Genomic DNA, 17821 nt, shown 5'->3' on the forward strand with positions numbered 1-17821 from the left:
ATGTTTTGGTGCTCACTTCCAAGGCCCACAGTGAGCTGAAGTATTACAAAAATTGTTAAGAAAAGGAGGATTTTGTGGGATGGTAACTCGAGTTATCTGATTTCTAGTTAACTCAAGTTAACTAACATGATTATAATGTAGACACTCCCCAACATCTGTACCTTGTCATGGCTGAGTCCTAGGGTGAGCCATGACAAGGAAAAAATGTTTGTGAATAAAGATTTGCAGGGGTCTATATTAACATTTGCAATCGTGTTACTTACGATCTGACCAGAAATTGTAGTCTAGACAAACCTCAGAATATCATGTTCCTTGCGTCATTTCCGATAGTTTTGGAAGTAGTGATTTTGGACAGAAACAGCTGAAATGCTGACAGGGCCTCTTCTGTTCAGACAGCCTGGTGGCAGTTTCGTGAAAGAACAATCAACTGAACGTGTTTCTTTTAAAATGAGATGGGCACTCAGTCAAATTATGAACTCTCATTATTTCCACTCACCTTATTTCAGGTTGCTGGTGCCAGATGTTGAAGAACAGCCTCTGAATAATGGTCCTGATACAGGTCCAGGTTGTCCTTAAGACAAAGAAAGTTTATTCCAAGGACCTTCTACAATTTTTTTTGATGTATAGGTTTTCACAAGGTTTGTACTATCCCAACAAACCACATCCATGAGTCTTTTGTTCTATGGTTACAGTAGTTTAGGGGTGCTACTCACACCTTTTTAGTGGCTATTTTTCACAGTTAGTAGGCGTGCCATTCTTTGCCAAGTTAAATGGGGTAGAACCCAACCAAACCCCTTATAGTCAGAAAAGTGTTGAAAGTTTGCAAGAACCAGCTACGATGGCTGGAGAACAGAGCAAGACGTAGGGTAACGTTTAGATGTTCTAGAAGTAGGTGTAGCAATCCTTTGAAAATTTTTCTGCTGGCTATTGTCACATTTGAGGGCACAACCCAGTCCAGTGAGAGGTTGTGTCAGCGCTACTTCTCTAACCCTGAAGTGCCTTGAGATGCTCTGCTGCTGTAGCTCACTATCAGTGTACAAGCACAGACTGAGTGTCTGTGTGATAAACAGCCCTGGTCCAGCAATTCTGCCTCCAGCAGCCTGCTTGTCACACCTTGGCCACATTCTGGTCTCCAGGAGCCTTGCTTACTACTAGCCAAGTGACCCCAACACACGCCCAGCCCCGAATTTCCCCCGGGCTGTGTTCCTTGAAGTGTCCAGCCCTCTCCTGGACCACTCAGATAAATAATAATGTTTGTTTGCTCCTTTAAAGAGACCATGCCCAGCAGCTTGCCACATTAACTGGAGTTAACAATTACTTCCACTCAAACACAGCACTGAGTTGGTTTAGGTTCAAAAGTGAAACAAGTTTATTAACAAAAGGACATGAGTTAAATGGTGGCAAGTACATTTAACTTGCTTGCTTAATGTTGTAGTTATGTTCCTGAAAAATGCTACTTTAAGCGAAATGATGTTAAGCGAATCCAATTTCCCCATAAGAATTAATGTAAATAGGGGAAGTTAAGTTTCAGGGAAATTTTTTTCACCAGACAAAAGACTATTTATATATAAAAAAATTTCCCTGGAACCTAACTTTATATATATATATATATAAGTTATAAGCAAACAATTTAATACTGTACACAGCAATGATGTACAGTAAAACTAAAATAAGTTGTAGTCATGGTTGAGTTAAGGCGATGGACTAGAAATCCATTGGGGTCTCCCCCCGCAGGTTCAAATCCTGCCGATTACAGGTTTCTTTAGGGGGCAGGGATAGCTCAGAAGTTTGAGCATTGGCCTGCTAAACCCAGGGTTGTGAGTTAAATCCTTGAGTGGGCCATTTAGGGATCTGAGGCAAAAATCTGTCTGGGGATTTGTCCTGCTTTGAGCAGGGGTTGGACTAGATAACCTCCTGAGGTCCCTTCCAACCCTGATATTCTATGATTGTGATGCTTGGTTGAGGTGGTGAAGTCAGAGGGTAGGATATTTTCTAGGGAATGCCTTACTGCTAAATGGTGAACTAGCACTTGGCTGAGCCCTCAAGGGGGTAACACATTGTTGTTAATGTAGCCTCATAATCTACAAGTCAGCACGAATGGAGGGAGGGGAGACAGCATGGCAGAGAGAGCCAGAGAAACACATGTGAGAGAGAGAGATGCGCATTGCCCCTTTAAGTACGCTGACCCCACTCTAAGTACAGTCTTTTTAAGTAGATCAGCAAGTTGAGACAGCAGCTGCTGCCAGCACACTCCCTCCATCCTGAGCCCTGTTGTGCCCCCCGCCTTCTTTGTGGAGATAAGGTACAGGAGAAGGGGGAGAGGGACACCCTGACATTAGCAACCCTTTCCCCCACCCCTCTGCACAGCAAGCAGGAGGCCCCCAGGATCAGCTCCAAGGCAGAGGACAGGAGCAGCACATGGCAGTGGGGTAAGGGACAGCTGAACTGCCCGGCAATTGCTGGCCTGCTAGGTGGCTGCCGTACAGGGAACGTAGGGGAGAGGGGAGCTGATGGGGGGCAGACAGTCCACCACTAGCTCCAACAGGCTGCTCTTCCTGCAAGCAGTGGACAAAGCAAGCGGCTACCAAACAACATTATAAGGGAGCATTGCGCAACTTTAAAAGAGCATGTTCCCTAATTGATCAGCTACGTAGCAACGAAACGTTAACCGGGACGACTTTAAGTGAGGAGTTACTCTACAAGAAATAAAGGTAGGGATGGTTACAAGCAAACGAAAGTGAAAACACACATCTAAAACTTAATCTAGCAAGATACAGTCTTTGTTTAAGATGGTTTCTCTCACCAATTATTCTTTGTCCAGCATGGCCGGCTGGCTCAGTCAGGACCTTCCACAGACGTACAAGGTGTTGGTTTCTCTTGTCTTCTTAGGTGACAGATAAAGATGGAGCCTCTCTCTGTCCCTTATAGTCCCAAAGAATTGTCTTTGTTCTCAAAGTTAGGAAGGCCTCCTTGGCCTCCTTTGTCTCTCTGGGGTGCAAAAGCCAGATAAATTTTCTGTCTCTTGAGTTCAGGCTCAAGACGACCCCTGCTTGTTTGCTTGATAGCTTTGGTTATGACTAATTTGTAAATTGAGGTAAACCCACATTCCTTTATCTAAGAGAGACCAGTTTATCACCTCTGTAGGCTAGGCCAGTGGTCCCCAACCTTTCAGTGTGGCGGGCGCCCACCGAGAAGCGTGGCCGCTGGACAAGCAGCCGCCAAAATGCTGCCAAGAAGCAGCGGCATTTCGGTGGCAACACTTCTTGACGTTGTCGCTTCTTGGAGGCATTTCGGCAGCAATGCTTCTTGGCGTTGCCACTTCTCGGCAGCATTTCGGTGGCTGCTTGTCGGACGGCGGTGCTCCCTTGTCAGTAGGTGGGTGCACATAGATGCCCCAGAGGGCCCCATGGCACCTGCGGGCACCACATTGGGGACCACTGGGCTAGGCTGTCTCCTTATATGAGTTCTCATTATACAAAGGGAATTCATAACATCACTAATAAGGTTAACGCATGTATTTTACAATGATATTAAGAACCAATGGCCTATTAGTTTTCAATGGATACCTTGGGACAAGGCATATTTTGTGAAACCTCATTGCAGTAACATATGAGGTGTGAACACAGGGGAGCTTAGGGTCACAGCTATGTCTTTAATGCAAAAAATAGGTGAGTCTTTACATCAAGATGGAGAACTCAAGGTAGCTATCTTTGTAAAATCCTATTGGAGACAAGGCAGGGTAATTTACGCTGTACCCCAACCTGGGGTTACCTTGACTAGCTGCATCGAGGTAAAAATGACACTGCCTTGTCTCCATTAGGAATTTATAGGGAGACAGCTACCTTGAGTTTACCATCTTGATGTAAAACATTTTTCCCCCATGAAGACATGACTTTATTCTGATTGTTCTATGAACGAAGGATTTGTAAATTGACGGCCTTCACCAAGAAGTTTACTTGTGATGTTTTATTGGTGCTTATTCATCAGTTCAACACGCTCACAGGGGGAACACGATGCCTTGTGCAATCTAGTAAGGTGTTCAGCCCCCAGCCTATTTTTATCTAGTAATCAGTAGCTAATTGGAAGGTCTATTTTTTTTCTAAGAGAGCAGCTCAGCTCAGCTTTTAGATAAAACAAGTGACAAAAAGAGGCACTGGCAGATTTTTGACACAAAATGATGACACTGCTCCATTGCCAGCAGAGCTGTCCATGCAGTAGTATGGAAGTAGATGTTTAGCTGGTGGTAATCATCTTGTCTTATGAGGTTTGAAGAGTAGTGTCAATTCTGTTTATGTTTATTGCATTAATAGCTGCTAATGGCAGGAAATCTCAGCATGTAGGGAGATATAGAGCTGTGAGGATGTGGCTTACCACTCCGATGACAGATGTGCAGCTGCTGCCTTGCAGTTTCTCCTTGGTGCCTCAGTTTCTCTCCTTGGGAGATGGTCTTTCTTGGGCTGGTATGGTGATTTTATTATTTGGCCCTGTTGGCAAATCAAAAGACCTCCTTTTCTGGGTTAGCCAAAAGCCAAGCTTTCTCCCCTTGGGACAGAGCCTCTATAGACAGCTCTTCCATCGGTGCAGCCCTCTCACTGGGATCTGCAAATAATCCTCCATCCTGTGTGTCAGGGATGTCCCCAGCCAGGAAATACTATGGTATAGGGGAGACAATGCCTTTTCCCTCCTCTGGGCTCCAGTCCTAAGGCCCTAAGTAATGGAGCAGCCATCTGCTCCAGCCTCAAACATCTGCTTCATTACAGTGTGTGTGTTGATAGGGGCAAATTGATTAAAGGCGGGGACAAGAGTAGCATTTTGGGGATCAAGACACAGGGTTGTGGGAGCTGAGTCAGTAAAAGAGGGCTCAGTAGAACAAATCAATCAAGTGGGGTGGAGGTGCTAGAGATTGTGATGGAGTGGTGGAGAGACTGTTCAATCAGTTGGAGAGTTGCCAGCACAGGTGAGAGTGAGGTCAGAACAGGAGATGTTTCCTCTGAGGAATGGCCGTGGGTTTGGGTGGGAGAGGCTGCAGATTGGCCAAATCTATGGGAAACAAGGATAGTGAGGGAGTTAGAGGAAAGAGAATCAATTGCATATAATGTTTATAAAAATAAATCCAGGCTCAACAAGAATTCCTTACCCTCACTCCAGCTAAATCACTTGGTTGCTTGATGAAGAGGGGAGGGGTTACCCTATTAGGCATGAGGCAATACCTCAGAACATCTTGGTTTACGCCCTCCAGACTGTGGCCATTAATTGAAGCTAAAGAATGATGCAATCATTCTGACTTCATTTAGTTTGCATCAGGGTAGGATTTGGCCCATTATCTTTAACTTCGATCTGTGAAGGGCTAAGGGGAGGGACAGATCTTTGTATGATTGGCAACTGAGAGTGCCCTCAAGTGGAAAGAGATGTTATTCTCTATTGGAACAGATCTGTTTGCTGGCAAGGTCCAATGGATATAAAATCTCTCCTGGTTGTAAGGGTGTTTTCTCTGTATAAACTGGCTAATTGAGTTGTAAAATAAAACTGTGGCCTTTCCTCTCCAATTTCTGCTGCTGCCGTGTGTTAATTTGGGCTTTGGAAGGGGGTTGGTGGGGGTGGCCACCTGCCAGCACAAAGTTATGCGCAAAAAGTTTGCACTCCTAGCAAAGGAAGGAAAGCAGATCTGTCCAAGGAGCAGGAAAGAGCTAGAGGGTGAGAGGCTGCACTTCAGGAACCTCTGGGCCACTGCAGCTCTGGAAGGTCCTGCAGCTGGCCTGGGCTGGGCTGATGGAAATTCAAGAAAGCCCAAAAGGATTTAGCCAACGCTGCAATGCAGAACAGATGGGAAACTCTGCACTTTTGCTCCTCTGATAGATGCAAATTGATAAAGGACAGAATGTTGGATTTATAATGTGCATCCCTTAGTTTTGGGCAGTCAGGATTTGTGTGTGTGTGTGTGTGTGTGCGGGGGGGGGGGTTGATTCTTATCTTCACTGGCTTTATAACAGTACAGTTCCATCGAACTCAGTGGAGTCACTCCAGATTTGCACTGCAGTTGCGAGTGGAGAATTAAAGTACTCGGGTCAGCTCTCCAGCCGGTATATATCCACATAGGTCCCTCGTGCAGCCATGCAGATTTACCCCACCTTTGGAACTGACCCTAGCTGTCTGTTGCTCAAATCGCTCCCTCCTCCCCCTCCCCCCCCAATCTGGCTTCCGTTGTTTGTATTTACTATGATGACGATGATGATAAACAAGCCATGAGCCACACAGCCTGGTTGAAGTCTGTGGCTCTTTGGTTACAGTAACGTGGCAGCAACACAACAAGGCAGATGATGCAAGTTACTCAGTGGCAGTGAGTGCGGGTTAATATTGTTTCTGTTTTAACCCCGAGACTTCAAACGGATTATAAACATCCTCTCCCCCTTTCTCTTTTTTTAAAAAAAAAGACACATCAGTTAAGTGGGTTTGGCTGCGTGCGGGTTTTGTACGGTGGCTCTTTTCTGACAGACGGTGGGTTCTCATGCAGTTCTAACGTGAATCCTTCCAGCAATTAGACAGCCTCTGACGTGGATCCTTAGAACTTTGCTACATCAGGCGGTGGGAACTGTTGAATGGGGAGGTGGGGGGCGTGTTACCGGCATGAACGGAGCAAAAGCGCTAAATTCCCACACGTGGTAAGTCCGGCTCCCTCACCGTGGGGCTGAAAGGACAAGGAGCAGCTTTGTCCCCTCGGAAGTAGGTCCCTTAGAACTAGCTGGGCGCCCTCTGCAGCCCAGGGAGCAAAAGGAGCGAGGAGGACCCTGCCTCCTGGAGGAGAGGGATTGTCTCTGGACCCAGGAGAGAAATAATCCCTTATTGACTGGAGCTGTGATCCCTGCTTTCCTTCTATTAGAAACGCGTCCTAGGGGGGGTTCCACCTCCCCAAACTCCGACACAGCGCGATTTGTCTGCGTGGCCCTCTGACCTCCAGGCTCTCTCTGTGCGAGGTTAGGCGTGTGATTCGCACACCGGGAGGGGCTGAGCTCCGCCTCCCCGCTGCCCAACCAAGGCAGGCGCACTACTGCGGGCTGGCGAGCGAGCGCACGGGAAGGTGGGAGGTGGAATCTCACCGAAAGCCAGAAGCGCTGGGATAATGAAACACCTTGGGAGGCGGAAAGCATGTGCGCGGCTGGGCGCCGGCAGGCACCCGGGGGTTGCACTCAGAGGAGGGGCTTGGATTTAAACGAGCTTCCCCTGGCACCCCGGGCCACCCAAAACACCGATCGCTCAGCTCAGCCTCCAACCTACTGCTGGGGAGACAGTACACTCCGAAGTTACTCCGGGACGGGTTCCTCCGCGTGTGTATGAAATGCACATTGTTCTAACATAGTGAATGCCCGCAAATGTCGTTGCCGCCTTCCTGAGCTGAGCCAGGAGCATTTTAATACATCGCAATATTTTAGCAGTGAGCCCCCTCCCCCCCCCAAAAAATAACCTTCTCCCTCCACCGACACACAATCCTCTTGACGTTATGGAAGAGCCGTTGCAATCCTCTTGGCAGATCCAGAAACACTGAACCAAAACTATGTACTGCTCTAAGGCATTTCTGTTCTGTTGGTCTGGACAAAGAACACCCTGGCATTGCAAGAGGCGGGCACATCCTCACCGAACTCCGCAGAGCTGGAGACCTCGAGAGAGATGGATGGGGGGCGAAGGGGGGCCCTGACTTCCAAATCAACCGTTTATCCTGACTTTGTAAATTACAGTAAGACAAAGTATAACAAACCAAGGGGGAGGGGGAGACACAAAGCTTTCGATCCAAACCCCAGAGAGATTATGCCAACCAATGAAGGATGTTGACAGATGCTTTTTAAAGTGACCTTTCGCTTTTGAAACTGCTGCAGTCCCGTTATAATAAGTGTCTCAGAGAAGAAAAACAGTTAACCAAGTCTCTTCTCCCCCCCCCCCCCCCCCTTTCGGACTATTATTCTCAGTGGCTGCTGAATTACACAGCGAGCGATGCAGAGAGCAATGCAGAACGAGAGTAGTGTATAAATAGTCCCGTTTTAAGGAGATTTTGTACTTTACTTAGCATGGACTATAATTTCATCAGGAGGTTGTCACTGGAACTGTTTCTGTTGCATCATGCTACTTGTAAGTACAGAACAAATCTAGCTGCCTGACATAAAACTTTGCTTTTAATATAGTGACAAAGCACCTGTAATCTTTTTTTCTAAATCCTAAATACTTTAGTGACAAATGCTCTTGATAAATGGTTGTTTGGGGGGAGAAAAGTGTTTGGTTTGGCTAAACACCTACATTCCTTAAATAAATCATTGCAGCGCTTGTTTTTGTATTTGTTGAGAAATCGCAACAGACATAACCAGAAAGCCGCTGAAGAAAACTTGAAATAACATCCTAGTAAATATCGCAGTTTGTTATTTTAATCGGGATCCAAGGAAACATCTGAATTTTACCAAGGAAACCCTCGGTACAAGGAAAAACATTCACACTCATGCAGACTTAAGTTTTGTTTTGCTTTATTTGTGTCTTTCAAGAAAGAATTATAAACGAAGATAAACTATCTCCACTTTAAATAATCACAACCTCTACTTTGCATTTGGGCTAGTTTCAAGTCTCACGCTAAATGAAAACGGCGAGATGCTTCTTTAATGACCCCCTTCTCCTGTTGTTTAACGTGCTTTCTAAAAAACTGTACAATCTCCAATATTAGTAAAAATAAAAATAAATGAATTACACTATGTTGCAATGCAGCAGTCTCTCCTCATTCTGTATTTAGAGCACCGCAGTGCTCTACTTTTCAATTTGTAAAAAGTATATTATTGTCAAGAGTTTCTGCTACTTTATTTCCTATTCTTTCATAGGCTGGGTTTTTAAACAGGACATTTCTACTTCTCTTCTAAACACTCAGCCTGTTTGCTGCTATTAGCACAGTTCTATCTCCAGTTATATTGTCTTATTTAAAAAATCAGGATTAAAGTAGAAAAGAAAAAATAAGAAACCACTTTAAAAGCACGATTTATAAATCAAATAAATACTATTTTTCTGCCACCCTTGGTTAATATGTGTCACCCTTTGGGGAAACATGGTTTTCTCCACATCCTGGATGAAACCCCTTCTTCACATTTCTGTTCATTTCACAGTCCTCTCTCCTGAAATTTCGGTATCTGACTAGTTTTAAGGATTAATGCCAACTGTGAAAAAAAATTGCCTACCTGGAAACAAAGCATTAGCATTCGTGCAAAGCCCGGGGCATAACAGAGTCGCGGTATTTCCGACGGATTCCAAAGGAAAAGGGGACGGGGGGGGGAAAGGGCAGGAATTTGAAAAGAAAAATAAATGATTAAATGTTTGGGTCTCCCTTTTGGCGTTTGCCAATATACTGTGGGGCAGCAGGGTGGGCGGTAGGAGAGCTGGAAGGTGTGTGTTGGGGGGGGGGGGGGGGGGAGGGTGCGCTAACCCCAGAGAGCTCGGCAGGGGGCGCTGTGCAGGGGCTAAGGATCTCACTCGCTGATTAACACAATGTTAAAAAGCAACCGGGGAGTTTCCAAAGCCATCAAAGCCCCTGCACAACGCTCTCCTCGCCGAGCAGAGCCCACTGACAGCATGGATCTGAGGGCGGCTGCGGCCCTTTGCCTGTGGGTGCTGAGCGCCTGCCGCCCCCGGGACGGCCTGGAGGCGGCTGCGGTGAGAGGCTCGCCAGGAGCCGGCAGCCCAGGGCCACTTGCACTCGCCTCTGCCTCCTCCTCGCAGGGGAGGCTCCCGAGGCAGAGGGAGGCTGAACGCCGCGGCGGAGGGGCTCTGCGGAACGGCACGGTGGTGCCCCACCAGTATATGGTGTCCCTCTACCGGAGCCTGTCCGCCCCCGAGCCGCCGGGGGCAGCCGCCAGCAGCGGCGGGAGCCGCGCCGATACGATCACGGGCTTCGCGGACCTGGCGGCCGGAGGTGAGTCGTGGAGGAACAGCTGGAGCAGCCGCGCAGGCACCTGTGCGCTTGGCCCGGACAGAGGCAGGGTCCCTGGGGGAGGGAGGGAGCGGGGCGGGCTCCCCTGGCCCGGGGCCGCTCCTCTGCTCACCAAGCAAGCGAATGAAACTCAGGGTGTGCGCAGTGGGGCATCTGGGGTCTCACAGAAGAGGGGAGGGCAAGGGACGTGGCTGTGTCAAACCATGGAACGGGTTAATCCACATATCATTTAATCCGGAGCCTTGTAGTCCTAATCTAACATCTGGAGCTAATCTCGAGCTCTCCGTTCCTAATCTAATAGATCGAGCTAATCCTGAGATCTCTGTTCCTAATCTAACAGCTCGAGCTACTCCCCAGCTCTCTGCTCCTAATCTAATAGATCGAGCTAATCCCGAGATCTCTCATCCTAGTCTAATAGCGCGCGCTAATCCCAAAATATCTGCTCCTAATATGAGCGATCTAATAGCATCCTGATCTGCCTTATCCTAATCTAATAGATTTATGTAACCCTAATCCTAACCCAATCTATCTCATCCAGTCTAACCGATGTATCTGCCTGCCTAGATCTGTTTCCTTTCACGCTTTATTTCCAAGGCAAGGTGTTTCAAACACAACCCCCAGAATAACTAGCACGGCTATTTAAACAGCTTTTGAAACGAAAATATTTTTTCCGGGTTTCCTGTGTCCCACCGATTGCCCCCCACCTCCACCCTCATACTCTGGATGGGTGTGTGTGTGAAGAGAAACTCAATCCTCCCTCCTCTCCCCCCATCCACCCACTGCCCCACTTTCCCAGATCATCAGTGTAAACCGGCGAGTGGACAAGGCTTCTAGAAGGAAGGGACCGTGCCGTGTCGCGGGGTGGGCACACGGAAGGGCCGCTGACGCGCTGCCAGCCTGGGAAGGAGAGTGGGAAAGCTGCAGGCTGGCCGGCTCCTGGGCTGGAGGAGGCAGGTGTGCCGGAGAAAGAGGCGGAGGCAGAAAGGAGAGGCGTCAAAGATCCCGGGGGGCCCTGTCGTGCTGCTCCCCTTCTGGGAGGAAGGTGGGGGGCCGCGGGAGGAGGGGAGTAAAAGGGAGCACAGTCTCCTCTCCTCCGGGCTGTGCGGGGAAAGGGCCCAGGGTCTCCCAGACCCCACCGTGGCTAGCCAAGGAGGAAACTAGGGAGGCGCACCCTGCTCCCATCCCATCCCACCCCGAGACTGACCTGCTACCAGCTCCAGCCACGGCCTTCCCGAGTGGGCCACCTCCTCCAGCACCGTGCACAGCCACAGACCTCTCAGCGCCTTCCGCAGCGACTCGCCCCGCTTTGCCATCGCTTGGGGCTGGCGCTCAGGCAGCCCCGGTGTGCGGGTGTCTGCCCCCCTTTCTCTCCAGCGGGCGCCCAGTTGGCCCGTGGGTGAGTATCTGGCTGGTTTTTGCTCTTTCCCCTTAATTATTAATTATTCTTATTCTTACTGGCATCTCTGATTCCAGGGGCGAGCTCGGAAAGGCAGGGACCTCCGTAGACCTTTGAGTTGCTGGGTTTGATGCATTTGTCATCTGGCTTGTGTTAATCTCCGCTGCGGTCATCGCAGCGGAGATGGAGACAAATGTAACTCATTGAAGCTGGAAAGGCAAGCCGTTTGAATCGTCATGCCCTGGGCAGTGGCATGGGGGTGATGCCGGGGGAGCCGGGGCAGAGCCTGGGTCCTCCTTAGCGAGAGCACCAGCATGGCTGGGGACTGAAATCGACAAGTCACAACCGATTGCAATCGGTGATGCTTCGGGCTCGAACGAGCAGCTCCCTGTTTGCACCGAGGAAACGCAAGTTGATCGCTAAATGCCCTTTAGAAAGCGCTGTCAAACGGTCTCTGTTCGCCCCAAACGGCAGTACAGTTTTTGTCCCGGTATATTACACGCGAATCTATTGAGCTGGTGTGGGCGCCATGAACACCGAGTAGGGCAGCTAAACGCCTTCCACTTCCCATAAAAATGAGAGCGCTTTAATTTTTATTTATGATGTAACGACATTACAGTTTTGACTGGTCTAGGAAGTTTGAAACGGACAAGCTGGGCTGTAAAAATCGATTTAGATCAGGATGAAAGTTTGTATATAGAGAGATTAAAAATCGTGGCAAGTTAAAGCGCTCAACGCCGCAAAACTCTAAAGATAGCTCCGGGATTGCTGCCTGGACTTCGTTGGTATCTAGCAAATGCAATTTTCCCTAATGAAGACAGATCTGCTGGAGGGTGACTGTCAAATGAAAACTGTCAAATGAAAGAAGCTAAATCGCTCGAATTACAATCCTAAAGAGGAGAGTCAATGGCCAAATTAAAACGCCTGGTTTTATTCTGACATACAGGTTATTTTATTTACGTTATATTCTGATATAAAGATACAAAACTGTACAACTCTAGATTCTGAGGTGGCCAAGTCTCCTTAGGGAAGCCTGAAATATACACATTAGCTCCTGTTGAATAGTAATCAGGATGTGTATCTATTATTATTTATTACTGGACAAGACAGTGTCATTGATTTCCCATTGCTATTGTCGTGAGTTCTGCTTGGGAAAAAAAGACACAATCTGGTATATTATATAAATAAAATACAACAATATTAATATAATCTTGAATATTATTTAACATGAACTAAAATACGCATTTTAGGCTTCCCTAGCTATAGGACCAGAACGCACTTGAATACGCATAAATAGACATCCCTGGTTTTGTATCTGTTTCGGTAAAATCATTGGGAGGTTTTGCTTAAAAAATAAATGTCCCGTTCTGTTCTTAATTATTGATCAATTATTATTATTGAAATACGTATGTCAATAGGCTATGCCGCGCTATCAGCTTTTAAACGGAAATCAGGATTTCTACTTAAAACCCGATGGCTCAACCTTTTGAAACACTCAGCGATCGTGCTTAAATGAATAATCCGTCCCCGTATCTCGCGCAACAAAGACCCCTTAAGCCTCCGATCTGATATTTATCGAGCAAACTTTTCTGCAGCTCAGCCGTTGTGTGAGCGCAAATCGCTTAATGCTGAGGAAAGTCTGCACAGTATCTGGGAGTTTCAGAGCAAAACGAAACCAGATGAGCTCTTCAAAGAGATCTCCTTATCTGCCTCTCGCAGGAATTTTAAATCTGTTTTAAAAATGACGACGAGAAAAAAATACTATATCAGAGAACGCACCAAAATGGGTTGATTTCCCTCTTTGGAGAAAAGAACCAGGGGTTCTCCTCCTCTTCAATGGTGAATCAAAGCAACACTAATTCTGTCCGCTACCAGAGACAATGGCTTTCGACTCAATCGGCCTCAGTTTAAGAGAAGATATAAATGTGCAAATACTTCACACAATTAGCCTCGTTGCTAGGACAATATTCACTTCCCCAGCAAGTGGCTGCTGTGTGAGGCGAGGTTCAGAACTTGCAACATTTGAGGATCGGATTTCTAGTTAGGGGGGAAAAAAGCTCTTAGGGGTTCACAGCCATCTCCTTCTTTTTCTCTCCCTTCCTTTTAATTTTGTTTTCTTCACATCTAGCTCCTTTAATTACTCCCAGTAAATATTCAAGTATGGCTTGGAACAGGAGTTTGGGTTTCAATCTGACTCACAAGGGATTCCATTCACACGCACAAAATTCAAGTTATATCCTTTTTTCTAGCGAGCTAGCTAGATATGAGTCAAATTGCCCTGACAGATTTCAAAATGTTTAACTTGGCATGGGGGGGGGGGAAGGGGGGAGAGAGAGAGAGAAACTAAATCCTTGAGAACCTGCTAAATGGGAATCGAATTACAGATTGTGGCTTTCGCTCCAGGCTTTTTATGGGGATTGCAGCGCCTGTTCGTTTCACAGCCAGTGTCCCACTCGCGAGGCAAGGCTGCCGGGGGCTCCCCCGGGGCTCTGCAGCACCCGGGAAGCCGGGTAGATTGTTAAGCACGTTCTCAAAAAAATCCACCCTCGCGCAAGGACTCCGCGATCGCGGAAGCGCTGGAAAGGAGCCGCGCGGAAGGAACACACAAACCCTCCTTTGAAAGCAGGCGGCTCCATCCACCAGGTGCCCAGCCGGGATGGCCATTGCAGCAGCGAGGGGTCGTTAGCCTGCCCCATTTCCCTGGCAGGCCCTTGCTGGAGCTAACACCCGCTGTAATCCAGAATCTCTCTCCCTCCCTAGCCCTGTCTCAGTTTGCCTTTGCTTTCTCTCTTCCAGCTGACTCCCCGACAGAGGCCGGCCAGACGTACCTCTTCGATGTCTCCAGCCTGCCGGAGACGGACGAGGTGGTGGGCGCTGAGCTCCGGATCCTCCGGAAGCCCCCCGCGAACCGGAGTTTAGCCCTGTCCAGAGAGGGAGCCCTCCACCACCTGCTGCTCTCCGCCTGCCCCAGCGCAGACGGGCCGCCCCGGCTGTGGGACTCCCGGGCTGCAGACATTCTCGACTCGGGCTCGCCCCGCTGGGAGGTGTTTGACGTGTGGGAAGCCATGAGGGACTGGCGAGAGAAACCCGGCTCGGGCCAGCGAATGTGCTTCCTGCTGAGGATCGTGTCGGATCAGTCCGGGAGGCCTCTGCCCCCTGGGCAGCTGGGCTTCAGCAAGCCCCAGCCCCAGCCCCACGAGAGAGCCCTCCTGGTGGCTTTTTCGCACAGCAAGAGGAAGGAGAATCTCTTCAAGGAGATCAGGGATCAGGTGAAAGCCCTGGGCGGCCCCCCGTTCTTGGAGCCCCCCGATCCTGGCCAGGAAACGCCCTCTAAACCCAGGAGGAGGCGCAGGACCACAATCGCCGCCCGGGCTGGGGGGAGAGGGCAGGGCAAGAAGGCAAAGACACGGTGCAGCAGGAAGACCCTGCATGTTAATTTCAAGGAGCTGGGCTGGGATGACTGGATAATCGCCCCTCTGGATTACGAGGCGTACCATTGCGAGGGGATCTGCGATTTCCCCTTGAGGTCCCACCTGGAGCCTACCAACCACGCCATCATCCAGACGCTGATGAACTCCATGGACCCCGAGTCCACTCCTCCCAGCTGCTGCGTGCCTTCCAAACTCAGCCCCATCAGCATCCTCTACATAGACTCCGGAAACAACGTGGTTTACAAACAATACGAGGACATGGTGGTCGAAACATGTGGCTGCAGGTAGCAATTTCTGCAGCCCCGTTATCCCAGCAGCCAGCCCTATTTTATAGATATATATATTTGGTGTGTACCTGTAACGGAGGATGAATTACAGTCCTCCCGAAGACGCACGGTCTGCTGTGTCTAACACTCTGCATACAATATCTCACGTGCATGGAAAAGACGGGACATTGGATGCAGGATCATTGCCTGGGTGCTACTGGCTGTGCCCAGACACAGTATATTTGCATCCCAACTTGATCCTAAATATTGTGCAGAAACATCACACAAATGGGCACTTTAAAAGGGGGGGAAAATCCGTGACTGTTTTTCCTGGAATTACAATCAAGCTCGAATATACTTACCCACACATTTGCTGTCCCGCCCAGTCTAGAAGGTCAGCTGCGGAGAATCCGTTATGGTAATAATACAGGCTCGCTCGCTCGCTCTCTTTCTTTCTTGTTGAAACTGCCCCAGCGTCTGTTCACGTTGCTTGTTGACATTAGGTTTTGACACTTCTCTGTTGACACAAACTGCAGTTTTTGTCCCCCCCTCCTTCCCCCCCCCCAGATTAAAAATAAAATAAATAAATTAATGGAGATATCCTATCTCCTAGAACTAGAAGGGACCTTGAAAGGTCATCAAGTCCAGCCCCCTACCTTCACTAGCAGGACCAAGTACTGATTTTGCCCCCGATCTCTAAGTGGCCCCCTCAAGGATTGAACTCACAACCCCAGGTTTAACGGACTAGTGCTCAAACCGCTAAGCTATGCCTCCCCACACCATTTTATTATACCAACAGTCCAGGCCCAGCCCCCCATGGTCTGCTTTGTTTAGTCAGTGTGAATTTAAACTCCATTCTTCAAGATTTTGTAACATGGCTGTACGAATTTACCTTGGGAAAAAGGAGCGCCAGTTCTTACTTGTTTTTATAAAAACATTTTTCTATATACTCTGTTATTAGGGTTAAATCATTTTAACCCCCGCACTGCACTGTATGACCACCAATGTACAATGTCTCTTGTACAAGTGATAATATGGAGTCACTCCATGGAAGTGGATGGAGTACCTCCAGATTTTCACCCATTTAAATGAGAGCAGATTTTGGTCCCAAGTATCTGTCATATGGTGCTATAGAATGGAGAAATGCTAGTAGTACTTTGCTCTCACTCCAGTGTACACCAGGAGTAACTTAATGGAGTTAAACTGGTGTAAAGTTGATGTAAGTGATAGGTGAATCATGCCCATGCATCTTACTGACCTATTCAAACAATGATGCAGGTGAGGTGAAACTGACACAAGTGTTATGAATGTAAAAGAAATATACATTGACTGGCTAGATGCTTTCTATGATCTCTTAAAATTGCAACAATTTCCAAACTATGTAACTTTGCAAATGATTTGTCCGCAATGGGACAAAACTTACCCAGGCTCTTCAATTTAAATGGGGCTACTCACATCAGTAAGCACCTTTTTGCCATTATACTATTCATTCTCAATTATGTGCTGAATAGTGGACACATAATCAGGAACAAAAATGACAAATTGCCAAGGTGCCCCTGAAGAATTTTAACTATGGAGAATCTGCTTGTTGGGTTAAGGGGATAGAAACTAGACTTCAGGCCGCATCCTGCTGCCCTTTTGCAGGCAAAGCTCTCATTAAGCTTCAATCATATCTTGACTTTATAGGGCACTGGTAGGGCTAAAGATAAATTCCCAGGGTTTGATTCTGGTTTTACATTTGTGTAAATTACACTTGTTGAAAAAATTGGAGAGGATTCAGAAAAAAGCTACAAGAATGATTCAAGGTTTGGAAAGCCTCCCTTAAGACTCTCACTGTAAGAGCTCAATCTATTTAGTTCATTCAAGAGAAACTTAAGAAGTAACTTCATCATGGGCTACAAGTACCTATCAGGGGAAGAGATTTCCCAAAGGAGAAGGCTCTTTAAACTAGCAGAAAAAGGCACAATGATCTCCAATGAAGCTAGACAAATGCAGACTAGAAAGAAGGTGCAAATTTTTAACAGTAAAGGTAATTAACCATTGGAACAATTTACCTAGTGAAGTGATGGTTTCTACAAGTATTTAAATCAAGATTGTATATCTTTCTAAAAATCTGCTATAACTCAGAAGGTATGGGCTAGATGGAGATATTAGTGTATGATGTTCTATGGTCTCTTATACAGGAATTCTGACTAGATTATCATAATGGTTCCTTAACATATATGAATCTATGAAACTCCATTCACTTTAATGAGTTGCTTCTGATTGACACCAACATGAGTGCACAACTGGGGCCAAAGACTTAAAATACCTGTTTTTAATTTTTTTGACAGAATTAAAACAAATGAATGGATCCTGGAGTTCCTCAGAGAAAATCCAACCATTTAATTAGGCCTTTTGTTTTTCTAGCCAATGACTCAGGGGCCAAAAAGCACTTGAGTGAAACATTCACTAATATTTACACTCTGATCATAAAAGGTGAACAGTTTGCTTGTGGCTACATATAGGTTTGTAGAAGACTAAACCACAACCTAATCCTCCCCTCTCCCTATATATAGTTAAATAGAAGCGCTTTGTACTACTCCAAAGTAATGTAAGCAACCCAGGACCTGAATAGCACTTACGGTCTTAAGTCTGAGATACTCATGCCTCAATGAATGGGCAAAAATGGACACCATGGACCTGACATTGGCCTCTATTACATCTATGCAAAAGAGGGCGGCAGTTGGCCACAAATTCTGGATTTCTTAGCTCTGTTGGCTGAGATTAGAATCTTATT

General features: G+C 47.3%; 1 protein-coding gene across 1 annotated transcript; it reads left to right on the top strand.

Annotated features, from left to right (window-relative positions):
* Positions 1-9591: 9591 nt before the first annotated feature.
* GDF7 (growth differentiation factor 7) lies at positions 9592-15064 on the top strand. The gene is made up of 2 exons (XM_054024088.1): positions 9592-9931; positions 14142-15064. Exons 1-2 carry the CDS (start codon positions 9592-9594, stop codon positions 15062-15064), a joined length of 1263 nt encoding a protein of 420 aa, XP_053880063.1.
* Positions 15065-17821: the final 2757 nt, after the last annotated feature.

Source organism: Malaclemys terrapin, chromosome 3 (genome assembly GCF_027887155.1).
Source record: "Malaclemys terrapin pileata isolate rMalTer1 chromosome 3, rMalTer1.hap1, whole genome shotgun sequence".
NCBI lineage: Eukaryota > Metazoa > Chordata > Testudines > Emydidae > Malaclemys > Malaclemys terrapin.

Coding starts and splice junctions, on each gene's coding strand:
- GDF7 (XM_054024088.1), top strand. CDS start 9,592: ATGGATCTGAGGGCGGCTGCGGCCCTTTGCCTGTGGGTGCTGAGCGCC. Junction 9,932..14,141: donor CGCGGACCTGGCGGCCGGAG/GTGAGTCGTGGA, acceptor TCTCTCTTCCAG/CTGACTCCCCGACAGAGGCC.